This window comes from Cynocephalus volans, chromosome 5 (assembly GCF_027409185.1).
Source record: "Cynocephalus volans isolate mCynVol1 chromosome 5, mCynVol1.pri, whole genome shotgun sequence".
Taxonomy (NCBI): Eukaryota; Metazoa; Chordata; class Mammalia; order Dermoptera; family Cynocephalidae; genus Cynocephalus; species Cynocephalus volans.
Window position 1 is genome coordinate 157,985,183 of NC_084464.1, and position 17,726 is coordinate 158,002,908.

The 17,726-nt window shown below is 47.0% G+C and overlaps 1 protein-coding gene across 1 annotated transcript in view; it reads left to right on the plus strand.

Moving 5' to 3' along the window:
* IGF2R (insulin like growth factor 2 receptor) overlaps nucleotides 1-17,726 on the plus strand; it is a 103,525-nt gene that overhangs the window by 23,245 nt on the left and 62,554 nt on the right. The window contains exons 3-7 of the mRNA XM_063096166.1: nucleotides 4,757-4,881; nucleotides 6,476-6,574; nucleotides 11,939-12,071; nucleotides 14,305-14,434; nucleotides 16,254-16,359. Of these exons, the coding sequence (XP_062952236.1) occupies nucleotides 4,757-4,881; nucleotides 6,476-6,574; nucleotides 11,939-12,071; nucleotides 14,305-14,434; nucleotides 16,254-16,359 (593 nt within the window). The remainder of the gene's footprint in view (nucleotides 1-4,756; nucleotides 4,882-6,475; nucleotides 6,575-11,938; nucleotides 12,072-14,304; nucleotides 14,435-16,253; nucleotides 16,360-17,726) is intronic.

Sequence of the window (17,726 nt, forward strand, 5' to 3'; positions counted from 1 at the left end):
GCTCAGGAGGGCATACACTTTAAAGTGGGGTAAGTTCGCCGAGAAAGTGACATTTAAGTCAGGACCTGGAGCTGAGGAAGTGCGGGGACAAGGGGACTATCAGCGGTAGCGAGAATAGAAATCTTTAAAAAAGAGTGTTACTACGAAGAGCAGCAGAAAAATGAGGCAGTAGCTGGCGGTCAACATTGGATAGAGAGGATTCCTTCTTAATGTGGCCAGATAACGTGATTAGTATGTGGTGAAGGAAAAGACACAATAAAGGAGGGGTGCGTGGCACAGGGGCAGAGGGAAGACTTGCTTGAGCCCGTAGGTAGTAGCACGGGAGGGTTGTCTGTCTGGCAAGCGCTGATTGCCGCGGCGGCCGACCGGAGATGCCGCGGGGAGGCTGCCTGTGAAGCCGGGATCTCCAGGCTTTGCGTCTCAGCGGCGCGCGGGCTCGGCTGGGCTCGGCGGCGTGGCTTGGCGGGCCCGGCGCTCTCGGCTTGGTCGCCCGGGCGAGCTCGATCTGGAGGGCCCATTGCGTCTGGCGGGTTCGCCGAGCACTAGGTGAAGGGTTCGGAGGCGCGGCCTGGAGGGCTTGGTGCGGCCTGGCAGGCCTGCGAGCGAGCGCGATCTGCAGGGCACAGAGGTGTGGCCTGGTGGTGCCTGCGAGCATGGGCCGGTGGGCCCTGCGAGTGCGAGCTGGAGGGCTCAGAGGCGCGGCCTGGTGGTCCTGGCAAGCAAGGTCTGGTGGCCCCAGCGAGCGTGGCCTGGCCAGACCAGCAAATGCGGCCTGGAGTGCTCGGAGGCGCCGCCTGGCGGTTCCAGCGAGCATAGTCTGGCAGGTCTGGCGAGAGTGACCTGGAGCGCTCAGACGCGCAGCCTGATAGGCACCGCAGTCCGGAGGGCCTGGTGGCGTGGCCTGGCGATTTCTGCGAGCAGTTTGTAGGGCCTGGTGAGCGCGGCCTGGTGGACTTTGCGAGCATGGCCTGGAGCGCTCGGAGGCGCGGGCCTGGCGAGCACGGCCTGGAGCGCTCGGAGGCACGGCCTGGCGGGCCCGGCGAGCACGGCGAGCACGGCCTGGAACGCTCGGAGGCGCGGCCTGGCGGGCCCGGCGAGCACGGCCTGGAACGCTCGGAGTCGCGGGTCCGGCGAGCACGGCCTGGAGCGCTCCAGGCGGTGCGGACCTGGCGAGCACGGCCTGGAACGCTCGGAGGCGCGGCCTGGCGGGCCCAGCGAGCACGTCCTGGAGAGCTCGGAGGTGCGGGCCCGGCGAGCACGGCCTGGAGCGCTTGGAGGCGCGGGCCTGGCGAGCACGGCCTGGAGCGCTCCAGGCGGCGCGGGCCGTGCCAGGCGGCGCGGGCCTGGCGATCACGGCCTGGAGCACTCGGAGTCGCGGGTCCGGCGAGCACGGCCTGGAGCGCTCCAGGCGGCGCGGGCCCGGCGAGCACGGCCTGGAGCGCTCCAGGCGGCGCGGGCCCGGCGAACACGGCCTGGAACGCTCGGAGGCGCGGGCCTGGCGAACACGGCCTGGAGCGCTCCAGGCGGCGCGGGCCTGGCGAGCACGGCCTGGAGTACTCGGAGGCGCGGGCCTGGCGAGCACGGCCTGGAGCGCTCGGAATCGCGGCCTGGCGGGCCTGGCGAACACGGCCTGCAGCGCTCGGAGGCACGGGCCTGGAATGCCACAGGCGGCACGGGCCTGGCGAACACGGCCTGCAGCGCTCGGAGGCACGGGCCTGGAATGCCCCAGGTGGCACGGGCCTGGCGAGCACGGCCTGGAGTGCTCCAGGCTGCGCGGGTCTGGCGAGCACGGCCTGGAGCGCTTGGAGGCGCAGCTGTTTGGCGCCATCCTTGGGAGCTGGCTGTGGGCCTGGCGTGCAGGCCGCGGTCCCGCAGTCTTTGTCCTGCCCTTGTCTGGGGAGGGCGGCCAGGCTGGCCGTTTGCCGCGGTTTTCTACGGCCTTCTCTGGATGTGCGGGTTTACAGCGGGCAGAGGAACAAGGCGAGATGAGGGGCGTGCGCGACGCCGATGGGGTCTGACGCTGAGGGAAGCAGTTGCCCGCGCTGCTGTGGCAGAGCGGCCGGATCCCTCCCGACCCAAGTCCGGGACCCTTCTCTGCTTTTTTAGGACCAGCCAGGCAGTGAGGAGGGGCACCCAGGAGCTCTTGGCCCGGGGCTGTAGGGGTTGCCCTGTGGCGGGACAGGCGGCATGGACAGGGGTTCCGAGGATGGGGGGAATCTGTGGCCTGTGAAGCCTGGGGAGACGCCGCGCCCTCTTCTGGCCATAGTGAGCCAACACATCCTGCTGTCTCCAGCTGGCGCGTCTCCCTGAGCTGCGCGCGCCTCCCTGAGCTGCGCCTGCGTCACCGCGGGACGCCCTGGAGCTCCGCCTCCTGCTGCCGCAAGCACGCCCACTGTGGGCGGGGCCACAGGCGCTGTCCTCGGTCCCGGAGCCTCGGCGCCAGAGCCTCGGCACGGCTTCAGCGCCCTTTCGGCTGAGCTGTTTGGGAAAAAGATTTTCGAAAAGATCCCATGTGTTCCAGGCAGAGAAGGATGATCCCGACAGACCTACGCGGCCACGCACGAAGGTGGGAGAACCGCTGTCACCTGGTACCGCGGTGCAGCCCGGGTCCCTGGGCCCCTTCCTCGTCCCCAGCCCCCCGACCTCAGGTGCATGTGTAGAATTAGATCAGTTTTCATCCCCAGTTTGTGATACACGTTCATCATTATTAATCTGTGGGCTAACCTTTTTCTATTTAAGAAAAAATAGTTGTTTTGTAGTGAGCCCTGTGCCTAAGAAAATCGAGGATCTTGACAATAACCACTGTTTGACTACGTGTTTCATTCTTTCCCCTTTATTTCTCTATTGGAAGTAATCATTAGCCCGCAAACTGTATTTAAAATTTTTTACTCTAACTTCTGATTAAACAGGTGTACGTGTGTTTATAAAAAGTGTATATCGTCGTATGTGCAACTTTTGGGGACTTAAAACAGTAGTGTTATACTGCTACAAACAACAATATTCTTGTCTTTCGCTGTGCTTTATTCCTTCTAATTGTTGCAATATTTTATCGTGTGGATCTACCAAAGTTAATTTATCCAGTCTTCCGTTGAGCATTTGGGTTGTTTCCAGGTTTCTGCTATTGTGAAGAGTACTAGGTATTCTTTCACGTTTCCTGTTACGTATATACGTGTGGTTTTCTCTTTGTGTATACCTAAGAGTGGAATAGCTCGGTCACGTAGGATACATGAATGTTCGATTTGAAGACCTAATGTCGTGCTGACTTGCATAGTGATTGTACTAATTCCACCAGCAACAAGGAGAGCTCTCGACCATCTCACCTCCAACAATTGGTATTTGATTTTTGCCAGTGGGGTGCTGGGGATGACATGGCATGGTGGTCTTGATTTGCAGTTCTTTGATCACTGGTGATACCACCGAACATTCCTCCGCATGCTCATGTTTATTGACATACCTTTTTGTTCTGTTTGTTTGATCGTGTATTGTCCATTTTATATTGGGTTCTCTATTGCTTGTAGTGTATTCTTTTTCTTTGGAATCTTTAGAATTTTCTCTTTGTCTTTGATATTAAAATTGACTGTATCTCTCTTTTTTGGCATGCTGTGTGCTTTCTCAGCCAGAGGTCATTTATCGTCCTTCATTTCTTGGAATTGTAAAAAAAAAAAAAAAAAAAAAAAAGATATTTGTTTGCATGTGTGTTTATGTAGATACTCTTGATGCCAGTTCTTTGCCAGTTCTGTGTATCTCCCAGTTTATAAGTTATTTCTGTTTTCTTTAAGCTGTTTGTTTTTATAAATATAAACCTTAAATCGAGTAGGTCAACTTTACCGATCTTTTCTTTTGTGGTGAATGTTTTCAAGTCTTAAATTTTTTTCCTATAATAAGATCTAAAAGATATTTCCTATCAAGTTTCAAAGTTTGGCTTTTGATGTTTATGTTTTTAATACACTTAGAGTTGATTTTGTGTGCAATGGTAGGTAGGGACCCAATTTTATTTTTACATATGGATAATTGTTTTGTTTCCAGTTCCACTTATTGGACACTTCTTTCCCCACCAACCTGTTGTATTACTTCTGTCATATTCAAAGTTTGATACACACATGTGTCTCTGTGCTCTCTTTTCTAGTCTGTTGGTCTCTATTCTCATCTGTTTGTCACTGTACATATTCCTATGTCAACCCCCATGTTGGTTTTTATATAGGCTTTTTATTCTGGATTATTACAGTAATGTCCCAGATAAACTGAGACCTGGTCACTCTACCTGTGGTCCTTTGAAAAGAATTTTGATTTTATAGCATGCATGATGGGAAGTATTGGAGAGTTTCAGCAGTTGAGTTATGTATTTTGGTTTATGTTTTTGAAGATCTCATTGGCACAAGGTGGATGGGGAAGGGGGATGGTGAGAGCATGGAGGCAGGGGGACTACTTAGGAGGTTGTTGCAAGCGTCCAGCTGAGAGGTGGAAGTGGAGTGAGTGGCAGTAGAGATGGAGCAATGTGGATGAATTTGAGGTGGAGATACAACCTGTAGAGCTTTCTGACATGTTCAGTGTGGACTCAAGGCAATGTGTTTGGCTTGAACAGCTGGGTGGTGGAGATGCCATTTCTGAGATGGAGAATTCTGGGGAAGGGACAATTTTGTAAGTTTACAAGCTTTCAGATAAGTTACCGTGCCACTTTTAATTTGCTTATCCTTGGAAATAGCTTTATGGTTATGTGTGTTTTATAGCCTGTTGATTCTCTTTCCTCTCCAAATAGGTGACTCTCTTTTGAAAAGTGTAACCAGATCTCTTCTGGAATTCAACACAACAGTGAACTGTGAGCAGCAAAGCGCCAATCACAGAGTCCAGAGTAGCATCACCTTCCTGTGTGGGAAAACCCTGGTGAGTCCACACAGAGACACTGTATCTGTTTCTTTTGTTAAAAATGTCTTCCTCTTGGGCATTGTTGCTGTAGAGACATTGCAGAGAGAATAAGCGAGGAAAGAAAAAACACAAATAAACAAAATCCCAACCTAATCACCATTGCCATTAGAACCAATAAGTCAACAAATCCCAAACTTAGTTACAACTTTTAAGTGGAACTTGAGCCACATCCTGTGTAAGAACACAGTTCAAAGTGATTAGTGTGTTGAAACTCAAAGCACTGTTTAATGTTTATGTCACAGGCATACTTTTTTTTTTTTCTTTCTAAAATCTCTTCTCCCAGCATTTCATTTTGATAGGTTATAGGGCAATGTGTGTAGTATATTAAAAAATGCCCCCCCTCCCCAAAATCAGAGAAACCAACGTCTGTTTCAGAGAAGCCCTGGACAGTGAATAATGTGTTCCCAAGCTTTTTGGGTATTACTTGGTGTTTAAAGGGAACATAATTGTGTAAAGCATGATGCTTGTTCTTATTATGGGCACATTGTGTGTGATTTGTTAGTTTTAATCTTTATTTTTTAGAAAGAAACTTACAGTAAATAATTGCTAGCTTTTAGAGGAAGCAGTTGGTATACAAATTCTATGAAGTTCTGGAATTAGAGTAAGAACCCAAGTGTTAAGTTTTACTCAATCTGACTTTAGTCAGTCAGATTGAGTAAAACTTATATGGCTACCAGATTGCTTTAAAATATCATTTTAGAATTTGGTGTAGTGACCCTTACATCTTCAGGGCCATAACATCTCATCTGAAGAACTTTGAAAATAAAACTAATATTGTTAGTTTTGGACCAGTCTATCAATTGTACTGTTGTACATATTGAGAACATAAAAAAAAGAATCTGTTTGCAGCAGAATGAACTATGAAGAATTATATTATAGAACAAGCTATCTGCTGTTTTAGCTTTAATTTCCTTTACGAATTCTGTTTACTGTACAAGAAACAGAATTATAAAGGAGAACCCTTTAGGATTTGCACGTGGGAGTGTGGATGTTAATTCTAGCTGTGCCACGTGTCACCCAGTGGCACTGTGGTTGACCAGTGTGGAGTCGGCCCTGGTTGCAGCCTGACAGGAGGGGCTACCCTCAAGGGTGGGGTCTGAAGCGAGACTAGGCTCACTCCCTTGCCTGGCGGTTGCACTAACTCGGCCCGTCGATGCAGATGGGCTCCTAGCAGGGGCCTCCTCACAGGAAGCGTGAGCTCATGCTTTTGGCTTTGAGTTTGTTGGCATTTGGTGAAGAGAACATGTGCAGTTCAAGAGAGACAACTCCGAGGCTCACTTCCCAGGAGCTTACTGTGCTTGGATAATTCGGGCAGTAGAACAATGTTGGACCAGTTGTGCTAAAATTCCAACATGATTTCATGAAGCTTTTGTCTCAGGATTTTCGGGTTTGGGAAATTCTTGGTGACCTTGTTTAACTAGAACAGTTGTGTTTCCCACCCTTTTTGTTGCTGCTACTTTATTTTTATTCGCCTTTATTGTGTTCTAACTTTAAAAAAGAAACTTGACGATATGAAGTATGGTAACTTATTTTAATTTATTTTTTTAAATAGGGAACTCCTGAATTTGTAACAGCAACAGAATGTGTGCATTACTTTGAGTGGAAGACCACTGCAGCCTGCAAGAAAGACATATTTAAAGCTAATAAAGAGGTAACTAAGGAACTTTAAAGCTATATGCTTATGAAGTATACTCTGGGGACCTTTAAGATTTGAAATACTAATTCTAACCTTTTGGGGTGAAGATCTTTATTAGTTTTTAAACTCCAGTTGAGCAGAGATACCATGTGATTTAACTGTTAAAACTTTTCCGAGTGGTTCTTATTTTTAGGACAGGGCATGTAATATATTATAGGATATGATTTTTGGTCCAGATTGGAAAAAGAATGACTCACCCGTATAAGGCAAGTTAGTTCTTGGTTTCTGGTGCTGCGAAACTCAATAAATTAAGTGACATGGTTGGGCTTAGGTTTAGGTTGTTCACTCTACCTACAGGAGCCATCTGCTTCTGACCTCGACTACTTCATTTCTACCTGGGGTGCACCCTACTCTGATAAGTCCCCTCTGCCTATTTTCATTGTTAAATCCCTCTCCTCAGCCTTGGGGTGGCTTCTGATGCATTGTGAATCCAGGCCAGGTGTTCTTACCCCTCATATTCTTTGCTGGATCACCTCCAAGACTAGATTACTGTTACTGTTATTGCCACTCTTTGTTTGTTCTAAAAGTCAAGTCAAGTTATGAATAATATATTATCACTGATTTTTCTCATATGGCCATCTATAAAAGAAGAGGTAGTTTGATGTGGAAATGGAAGAGGAGAAATGTCACCTCCCAGAAAAGAGCATAAGGAATGCCCAATGAGGAAAAAATGTTTAAAGTGGAAAGAATTAAGGCCAATATTTGGAGGTGGTGTCAAATTTAAACTTTTAAGTTTTAAAACTTAGATTAAGCTGTTTGATGATGTACCGTTAGCGGCAGGAAAAGCATCTCGAACCTGAAATCCATTTGGGGGTGGGTGGGGATGGGGGATAGTCGTCCTCAAGTGTCCACTTGGCTGGATCTCAGTCACTTCTCGCTGGAGGCCGCGACTGCAGAGAGCGTGCCTTCTACTCTCTTGGGACACCCCACCTCTCTCGGCCCCACAGATGCTCTCTTGGGCTCTGATTCTCCAACCTGATAGTGATACCCATTTTTTTCTGTTTTATTTGAGTGCTTCTCTTACCTCACTTTCCTGAATTGATAATTGTGTCTTCTACCACTTAGGGAAAAATTTTGCTTTCCAAAATAAGTAAACAACAACTTGCCCCTGGCCCTTTTTTTTTGTACAGCTCCAGAACTAAGTGGTTTTGACATTTTTACAGGATTGTGAAAAAACAAAGAATATGCAACAGAGACCTACGTGACCCAGAAGGCCTAAGAAAAGATCCTTTACGGAAAACATTCATATTCTAAATAGTTTTGTGGGGTGGAGTGGGGAGATATAGTCTGTGTTTTTCTCAAAACAGTGACATTTAGTTTCTCTCAGAAGCTGAGCTGGAGATGCAAGAGAACTGTAGTTTGTTCTCACTTATCTCTTTAGGTGTGGTTGGCAACTGGGGCTTTATTCATGCAGTTTTCATTTACTGAGAGGCTGTTTGTGGGCTAAGCAGGAGGAAGGAATTCCATTACATTTTGAAATGGTTCTGCTTTCGGGGAGCCCATAGACTAATAATGGTATGGAGGACGTAACCATATTCACTAGCTCAGTTTTTTTCTGCCTTACGGAAAGATAAATTAGATGGAAAGAAGAGAAGAGAATAATGACTGTTAACAATATAGTGCTGTCACCCTTAACAAACCTTAATAAAATATATGCCATTCTTTCCGTGTTTGGTGTGATTTGATTACACCTTGCAGGGTATGGTATGATAACTTAAAAGAAATACATTATAAGTTTTATGTGTTTGTAAAACACTCATTCCTTCAAAAAAAAAAAAAAAATCTTGTTTTGGTTTAGTGTCGGTATGGTCTTGATTTCCACGTCTTATTGATGTTTCTTTATTTCTTTCGTTGGTTTTGCCCTGTCAGATTTAGACTGATTTGATGGGCAAAGAGTGTAGTAATTCCAAACAGTGTCTTTTAAAACTGCTGTTACAGCGCGTGGTCTGTGGATTCTGGTAGGGGCTTTTAAAGATAATTATTTCTTTAAAACATTTTATACATAGCATCCCCTACCATAGCTCTCTTGGGAACTTATAAAATTCAGACCTGGCGTGCTAGTAGCCTCACCAGAGTTATATAAGAAAGACTAATATACATAAAACAACATTTAGCTGTGTTCACTCCGTGCGTGGTGTGTTGACGCTGGCATGCCACCGCCTTCTCCAGGCTGCTGAAGTCCTGGTCTTATGAATGTCTCCATTGCTGTGCCCAGCGTGGCAGGAAGTGGGGGGATGTTCCCTGGAGCCTGGCTTGTTTTTCCGTCGGGCGCTCCAGTTCTGGGGGGCCTGCCTTAGGCGTGTCTTCCCTCTGGGGGTGGGGAGACAGCAGCGGTGCCTGGAGGTCTTGCTGACTTGGCATCCTCCAAGCATCCTGGTGAAAGGGGCTGGTTTGAGTTTGGGCTCTGTCTCTCCTGCCCTGTGCCGTCTCGCTCCCTGTCTGTCTCAGGCACTCATTCTGCTAGCTAGAGCACTGCTTCTCGTCTCCCATCCCAACCAGCCAGCCCACTCGCTCCCCTCTCAAGTTCACGCTTTATAGGATCTCACTGTGGGATGACAAGCTTTAGATTTGCGAGATTATGGACCCTTGTGGTTGTTTTTCACCGCAACCCAATCATAGTCTGCAGTAATAACTTTTATTTTAATTGCCTTTATGTGCAATGTGGCGTTTAAACATGGGCTCTGGTGCCTGTGCCCTCTGAGCACTGGAGTTTCCAACCTTCTCAGTTAACAGTGAAATCACTCGTGTCTGAGAAGCATTTCAGGCAGTGGGAGCCTTGGCTTTAAAGATGTGGTGGAAATGAGTTTGTGTGCCTCCGAAGCCATGAGGAGGTGCAAGTTGTTTGATTTACTCCATTAGGTCTCCATGAGATCTCTGAAAACAAGACTGGGGAAAAAGGATATTTATTGGGTTAGAGCATTCCTGCAGGTTTGATAGCATCTTTCTAAGAAAAATTTGGAAGCTAATTTTTAAGCAGTTAACTTTTGTAAACAGAACTGCCTGTGATTTGCTTCAGTCTGAAAGATAAAATTTTGGGAAATTTATCCATGGAAAGTAATAAAACTAATTATGTTGAAGTGTTTGCAGAGAACATGAATTTTTAGACTATTCCTTGGAAGAGGCAATTAAAAAGATACCAATGTATTATTTTGGAAATAAAATTTAAAGGGATGTTTCAAGTAAAGTCATGGCAGTAGATATTGTTAACTTGGTGACCAAGGTCTTTTTTATTCTTCGGTACATCTTTGGGCATTGATGTTTTTCCTTCAGAAATAAGCAGAACTCTTAGGTTATAGAGTCTTGCCAACTTTAATGGGTTTCTTGACATTTTAAAAATACAAAGGCCATTAGTTTCTAGGGATGAGAGAATGGTCATAAGTTAGAATTAAGTAAAGATGGATTAAGATGCCCAGAGGAGGAACTCGTCCTCATATTTTATTGAGCAGGGATTTATCGAGCTCCTGGTGTGTTCTAGGTATTGTCTTGAGCCTTGGTTAGGGCTCCTGCAGTGACTGGGCCCTAACCAAGCTCAAGGAGCTTCCATTCTAGTGGGAGGAAACTCACAAGTCAACACATAGCAGTCCCTGGTATTAGATACCTCAGTGCTGTGAAGCAAAAAGAGGCAGGTAAGGGAGTTGAGAGAGGTGGAGAGTGCTATTTCAGAAAAGGCCTTGCTAAGTAGGTGGTGTTTCATCCCAGACCTGAATGAACTGAGGGAGAGAGCCCTGTGGATATTCAGGGAAAACACAGCTCAGATAGAGGGAGCATCGAGTTCCAGGGGGCGGAAGTGCAACCAGTGGCGTGTGTGGCCACGTGGAGCCAGAGAGAGTGGTAGCTGGGGTCAGGGATCATGGAGGAGTTCGAATTTCATTCTCAGCGTCATGGGAAGCTCTTTTGATCAGGGAGCAATGTGGCCTAATTTACCTTGAGAAGATCAATCCTGTGGTTGAGGAGACATGGGCTGGTGGTTAGGAGGCCATCAAAGCTGGAACTGGGAACGAGTGAAGAGACCGTTTTAGTCCGGAGACTAAGGTGGCCTGGACAGGGTGGCTGTGGTGGAGGTATGAGGAGCGGGAAGATCTGGGACTTAGTTTGAAGGTAGAACGGACAGGATTTGCTAATGGTTGGATGTGGAATGAGAGAGAAAGCAAGGGCTGCGGGGTAGCCTCAGGGTTTTGGCCCATGCAGCTGGTGGAATGATTGCTTCATTTCCTGAGACAGGGAATGTTGGGATAAGGGCAGGTTTTGAGGGAGAAATCAAAGGTTCATTTTAAGTATGTTAAATTTGAGATGTCTTTGTATATCCAGGTGACGACAGTAAGCAATGGCAATGAATCGACCTTTAATTCATTCAGTCCTTAAACCAACATTGTGAAGTAATTACTGTCATCATTCCCATTTGACACATGGAAAAACCGAGGCACAGAGGTTACATTTGCTTATGGTCACACGGAGTGTCAGCACCACAGTTTGAACCCAAGCATTCTGCAGAGTCTGTGCTCATAAACACAGCTTCTGTTGTTGGCTGTGTCTGGGGAAAGGTCAAGGCTCGAAACCTAAATCTGGGAATCATTGGCAGGTATTTAAAACCACGCATGGAATGGGTGTAGACAGGGAAGAGGTCTGATAAGTAAGCTGTGGAGCACCTCTGCATTTAGAGTCAGAAGGAAGATGGGAAATGTTTTCAGGAGGCTGAGGAAGAGCGACAGTAGGGCAGAAGGAAATGAGGAGGCTCTGGGTGGCCAGGAAGCAAAGTGAAGAAAGGTTTCAGGAAGGAGAGAACAGTAGCAGCGTCACATGCCGTTTGGCCCATGCGAGGGCAAGATTGAGGCGTGGACATCGGATCAGGCAGCAAGGAGGGTGTTGGTGACCTGGCAGGTGTGGTTTGGGGGCAGGGAGTGGGCAGAAACCTGATGTGACTGTGTCCAAGAGGGAATGGAGAGTGAGCAGGAGCAGACGATGAGCAGGGACAGTCAGAGGAATTTGCTATAAATTTGGAGACACGGGAAGATAGCGGAGCGGGGTGGAGGGACAAGGGAGGACATCACAGCATAGTGCAGAGGTGATCCAGTTGCCGAGCAGAGGAGATGATGGCCGGAGCACAGCCTTGGAGTGGGTGAGAAGAGAAACTGAAAACAGAGTAGAGAAGCTGAAACCTTCTTCCACCTTTGCTTTGCTTTGTTGTCATAGGGGGACATCATGGCCTGCTAGACCCTAAGGAGTGGATACTGGTGTTGTGTGGCATCCCTTGCAGGCTTTTCTGACCTGCTCGTCCCGCGGTATGCGTTGAGGACTCACTTTTTCCTTCCTCTCTTCCAGGTGCCATGCTATGCATTTGATGAGGAGCTGAGGAAGCACGATTTAAATCCCCTGATCAAGATTAGTGGTGGCTACTTGGTGGATGACTCTGATCCGGACACTTCTCTCTTTATCAACGTTTGTAGAGACATAGGTATAAATCTTCGTGGAATTGGGGTGTGTGGTGGTGGTGAAGGATTTCTTATAAGCCTTCAATATCTTTGCCCTTCCACCTTTCTTCCTACTTGGATGTACATGTCACAAATGAGGCCCTCTAAGAAAGCTTTTGTCCCAAAAGATATTCTTTTTGCGCAGCCCGCTCTTCCTTCCCCAGTAAGCTCTGATTCCATGCCTCCTCCCTGGCCCCTGCAGTTCCATCTAAGCCATGGGTCCGTTTCATGTGTTGTCTCTGCCAGACATGTAGGGTTTCAGGATTCCGTAGTGAGGAATGGTTGGTCTTCCTGTGTGTCTCTGAGTCCCTTGGCTGTGAGTTGTAGGACAGGTCAAGGAAACAATGGGTGACAAAGCCTCTGGGTACTTGGTCATGATGCATGTGTTGGCCCTGGCCAACCTCTTCCCTGGCTTTCTCTGTAGATGCCAGAACTGGCGTGAGAAGCTTGGGTATCTTTGCTAAATCAGCTAAAGGCTGTACTGGTCTTTATCTACGAAGGGCCATGAAAAGTTTTACTAAGCCTTTAAACTAGCCTGTAGCTAATATGACTGAGTGAGGCTTCTGAAGCCTAACTTCGTGTTTCTCTTCAGGGCTGTGGCTTGTCAGCCCCATAGGCCAGGGCTTGTCTTTCTGCAGTGCTAGCAGTGGCTGTGCTATGAGTAAATGTTGCTGATGGTTAACTGATAAAAAGGTCATTTCTAGTGTTTTCTTTATGTTTCCGTCTGTCACAAAGTACATACTACTTTGGCCTTAGAAAAGTTTGGAAAAAAATTTTAAAAATAATACATGGGGTATTGCTGTGTAGTAGGTACACGCATATTAATTTACAGTTATTCTTTAAATTGTGCATATACATTATGGGTCATCTTGTTTGTGTATTATTTCCAAATAGTTAAAAATAGTGAATATACCCCACACATGGCTCACCAGAAGTGACCAGTGATAATTTTATATTTTTTGTGTGTTGGGTTATTACATCACTCTTTTGGTCTCCAAGGACAGGCTTTATTGAACTTTGAAACAAGGTCAGTAGACGAAGTCTTTATCTTAAATGGTTTTTAATAATTAAAGAGTCTTATAGATTATTGAATTCTGAAATAAAGTGCTGTTTGGTTTGGAAAACATTTAAATTTCTGGTCTTTTGTCATTTGGGGGATTATCTGAATTCACTGGATATTTTCTTATAAAAGTTTCTTTTTCTCCAATTTCCTAGCAATTTTAGTTGAACTTTAATGACTTTGACTCGTACTAGAGGTGCCCCAGTTTTTGCTCAGACATTCTCCATCCCCAGAAAATTGGCCCGGTCCTCACACCAAGTTTGAGTGCAGCCCTGAAAACCCCACGAATAGAGCTTCGGCTTTGCTGCCGTGTGCTCAGCTCCTGCACGTCCGGGGCACTTGCCTTGCTTCTTGCCTTCAGTAAACCAAGCAGTCTCATCCCCGTGAGGGCGAGAAGCCTGTGGCCGGTAGAGCCTGTATGTGTAGCAAACAGCCCGTTGAGTGAAGTTTCATGTCATCCTCTGTTTGGAGGGCTGGAGAGTTTAAAGGTTTGCTTCCCTTTTCATTAGCCAGTGACTGTGGCAGAAGGAATATTACCCCTTCCTCTTCAATTGACAAGGCAAGTAAAGCCCAAGGCAGGTGATGTTAGTCACTCATTCATGGGAGAAAGATTTTTTTGAACTTCTACCATCTAGTAGCCGTACTTTAGGTGCTGGTGACAGCCTTAAACACGTGGCAGAACACACCACAGTTCCTGCTTTCCTGGAGCTTATAGTCAAGGAGAGGAAGGTTACACAGTGAATAAGTAAACCCAAAAGTGTGTGAGGCCCCCAGCGGTGATGGAAGTAATGCAGGTAAACAGAGGCCTGGCCGCAGTCAGCTGAGCTGTTGCTGCTGCAGTCTGTAAAGCCTGGGCATCATTCTAGGCACATTGGTGTGTTCTTGTCTGTAATCCTCCCCAAAGCCTGCGAGGCAGCACGGAATAGTCCCTGTGTACTGGGCACCTCGTACATCCCGGTGCAGAGCCAGTGCTGGACATTCCTTCACCCTGTGCTTTGTTTAGAGAGGTTAATGGCTTGCCAGCGTCTCAGAATGGTGACTTAAGGAGACTTTTAAAAGTTCCGTAATTTGTTTAAAGGGACCCTGGGCCTAAGGGTACATGTGATTACCACTCCTGACTCTCGATCTGATTTAATGTAATATGTGATATTTTACAGACTCACTGCGGGACTCCAGTCCACAGTTGCGTGGCTGTCCCTCTGGCACCGCTGCCTGCCTGGTAAGAGGAGACCAGGCGTTTGATGTTGGCCAGCCCAAGGAGGGACTGAAGCTCGTGAGCAAGGACAGGTTAGTCTGAAGCCTCTGCCGTGGTTACATTTTTAATCCTCAACAAGAATCTGACTTTTAGGGAGCTGCAAGAACATCTGTTTTCAACAGGGCTTGGGATAGTCCCTGCAGAACTACCCCTTCACGTGTGCTGTGGTCACTGGGCATCGCGGGGACTGGTTTGCTTGTTTCTCGCTTTCTAATCACTTGTCTCTTGTAGCAGTAAGAGTATGTATCATGATCCAGTCCATAATACACACACATATTTGCTTCATGCAGTGATACCTACCTAATGGTGCATTCTCATATTCTGCATTGTGAGTCACCTGCAAAGTTGTTTTTGTGTCCACAGTTCTCTGTTCTTTGGAGGGCAGGAGGCAGGAGGGCAGTTTGCTGGGGACCTTCCAAGGTGCAGTTTTCCTCTACCGGGTCACGGTGGGCACCCTGGTTCCCAGTGGACAATGGTTTGTTCCTCATAATAAGCCGTGCTGTTTACATATGCTCTTCTACTGTCCCGTGACTTGGCAGAAATATGTTCTTCTCCGGCACGTTGCACATGACCACGTTCTGAACTTAGATCAAGGATTTCGATTACCCTGTTCCAGGGGCCTTTGGTAGATGCCTTGTTGCGGCTTCCTCTGGTCTGGAGCTAGTGGCATGTCAGGGTTATTGTAGGAGTTGTTACAATAACAGATTGCACTTCTGTTCCCAGCAAACACCAGAGCATAACCTAGAGTGAAAAATGTTTGGAATTTTTTTTGTGTGCGTCTGTATTTGTTTGTTCAGGCTGCCATAAGAAAATATCACAGACTGGGTGGCTTATACAACAGAAATTTATTTCCTCCTAGTCTGGAGGCTGGCAGTCCAACTCAGGGTGTCGGCAGACCTGGTTTCTTCTGCTGCCGCTCCTTGGCTCACAGCCGGCCAACTTCTCACTGTGTCCTCACATGGTCTCCCTCTGTGCAGGTCTTTGTCCTAATCTCCTCTTCTTATAAAGACACCAGCCATATCAGTTTTGGCCCACCCATCTGTCCTCATTTTTACTTATTTACCTCTTTAAAGGCTCTATCTCCAAATACAGTCACGTGCTGAGACGTGGTAGCTAAGACTTAACATATGAATTGAGCTTAACATATGAATTGAGAGGGGAACCAATTCAGCCCCTCACAGTGTCCTCAGTGACAAGTTGTGGATTCCTGATCCTGGGAGGGCTGGAGAAGATCTGATAAAATGTGGGACACTGAGGAGAGCTTGAGCTAATCTCGGGAGAAGAGGCAGGTCATCTATTTCCAACTGTCCTTCAGCTGGCTGGCCAGGCGCAGCGGCGCCTTCCACAGTGAGAGCGCCGGACCCTTCCTGGTGGGTGGTGGGAGGACCCAGGTGTGTGACACTGGGCTGGTGCTCTCGGTAATCTTTACGTTTAAAAAAAGAAAGTAAAGATCTTTGGCTCGCACTCAGATGTTATTTAAAGAGGAAACGGTCCTAGGGCCTTGTGGTCAAAAATGTGCTTGGCCTGCTGTCTGTGTTCATATTGTTTTGTTAGGTATCTACAAACCCTTTTCTTTGTTTTACTCAAACAGCTTTTCTTTGTATTTCAAATTTGCATGTTGGTCATTTTATTTTATTTTTTTTTAAAAATGGTGCTCATTGAAGTTTATTTTAAATGTTTTTCCCAAGTAGAAATGTGGTAGTTATTGTATACTATAGCTGTTTTACATTTTCATGTTTCCTAGGTCCCCCTGTCCCTCGAGTGAATGTGCTGAATGCTCAGGACAGCACATTAATTTGTATGTAATTCATGCTTTTGTGATGCTCTTTTCTCTCAATGTGTGTCCTGCAGGCTTGTCCTGAGTTACATGAAGGAAGAGGTAGGACAGCTAGACTTTTGTGATGGTCACAGCCCAGCAGTAACTATTACATTTGTTTGCCCATCACAGCGGAGAGAGGTAAGTGTCTTGTCTCCAGATGTCTTAAAAGCAGGGCACAGTAGCCTGGGTTGCCTAAATGAACAGGAGTCTGGGTTTGGGGCAGGGTAGGCCTGGGTGCAGGAAAGGGGGGCAGTCAGAAAGGGTGTTGGTGGTCTCAGGAGGAGACCCGCTTCCTGGGATAGATCCTGCTACTTGGGGGAGGGTCACAGCGAGGAGGGGCAGAAGGGGGAATTGGGGGACGGGCGGTTCATATGCACCAACCCAGAGGGGCCTCTGCATATATCAAGGTGGGAGGGTGTTTTGTTGTAGTCTGAGTGAGATGATTCTAAGTGGCTCATGGATAGATTGTTTTATTCTTATTGTTACTTCGATTTTAGTGCATCGTTGAAAAGCCGTAAGTATAATCTCAGCCTGCAATTTCTTACGGGGGTAGTTTCACTGCCTCCTCCTTTCCAGTTCTGCCCCTGCTCCCCTCCCACCCGCCTTCCTCCACTCACACTCACAGATTTATTACTCTGTCCTCCAGCGGTTTATGAGGTCTCTAGCACTGTTGTAAACTCCTTGAGGGTAGTGGGAGTCTTATTTGTCCTTGAGTGTCTGTAGCCCAGAGGCCTTTGCACGCATCCATTTGCTGGTTAAGTGTTTTAACAGGCTCAGGGGCTGATGGAGAGGAGGCCTCCCTCAGGGAGGAGGGGTGGGGCTTTCCTTGCAGTGATTTCTGCCTTCCTCTATGAGAATGAAGCAGGGGGGCTGAATTCTTTCACTAGAGAACCACACTCCCCTTCCCCCAGCAAATGTGGAATTTGCTCTGATTTCAGGCTGGCAGCTGGCCTGTTTTGTGTGTGGGGGATAGGGAGACAAAAGTGCACTCCAGGCTCAGCTTTCGACTTTATGTCCCTGGACTTCCACATCTATGTGCCCTCAGCTTAACGAGGACCGATGGGCCGACATTAGTTCTGAATGTGAATGTTGAAGAATATTTATTTATACTTTCCATTTGTACTTACAGATGTGAATTGAAATCTTTTAAGCCTGGTGATACGTTCTAAGCTGGTAGTGGTTTTAGGATTTTCATTTTTTATTTGTTTTGTATTTAGTAAGAATAATTTTACACTGAGACAATTAAGAGAATCAGGAGTTTCCTTCCTTTTTTTTCCTCGGGGTACGAGGCATTTCTTGGTGTTGGAAGAGGAGGCTAATTTGTTATTAGTGGGTCTAGAAGTTTCATTTCTAGCTTAACTGTTTACTGGGCAGAACTTGTGTTAAATGAGTTTGGATACTGTAATACTTGGAAGGTTTATTTAAGAATTTACGTTGGCACATTGAATGCTTTTAGGAGCTGATAAGTCGTAAGCATTTACCTTGTCATATCGATATTTTTAAAA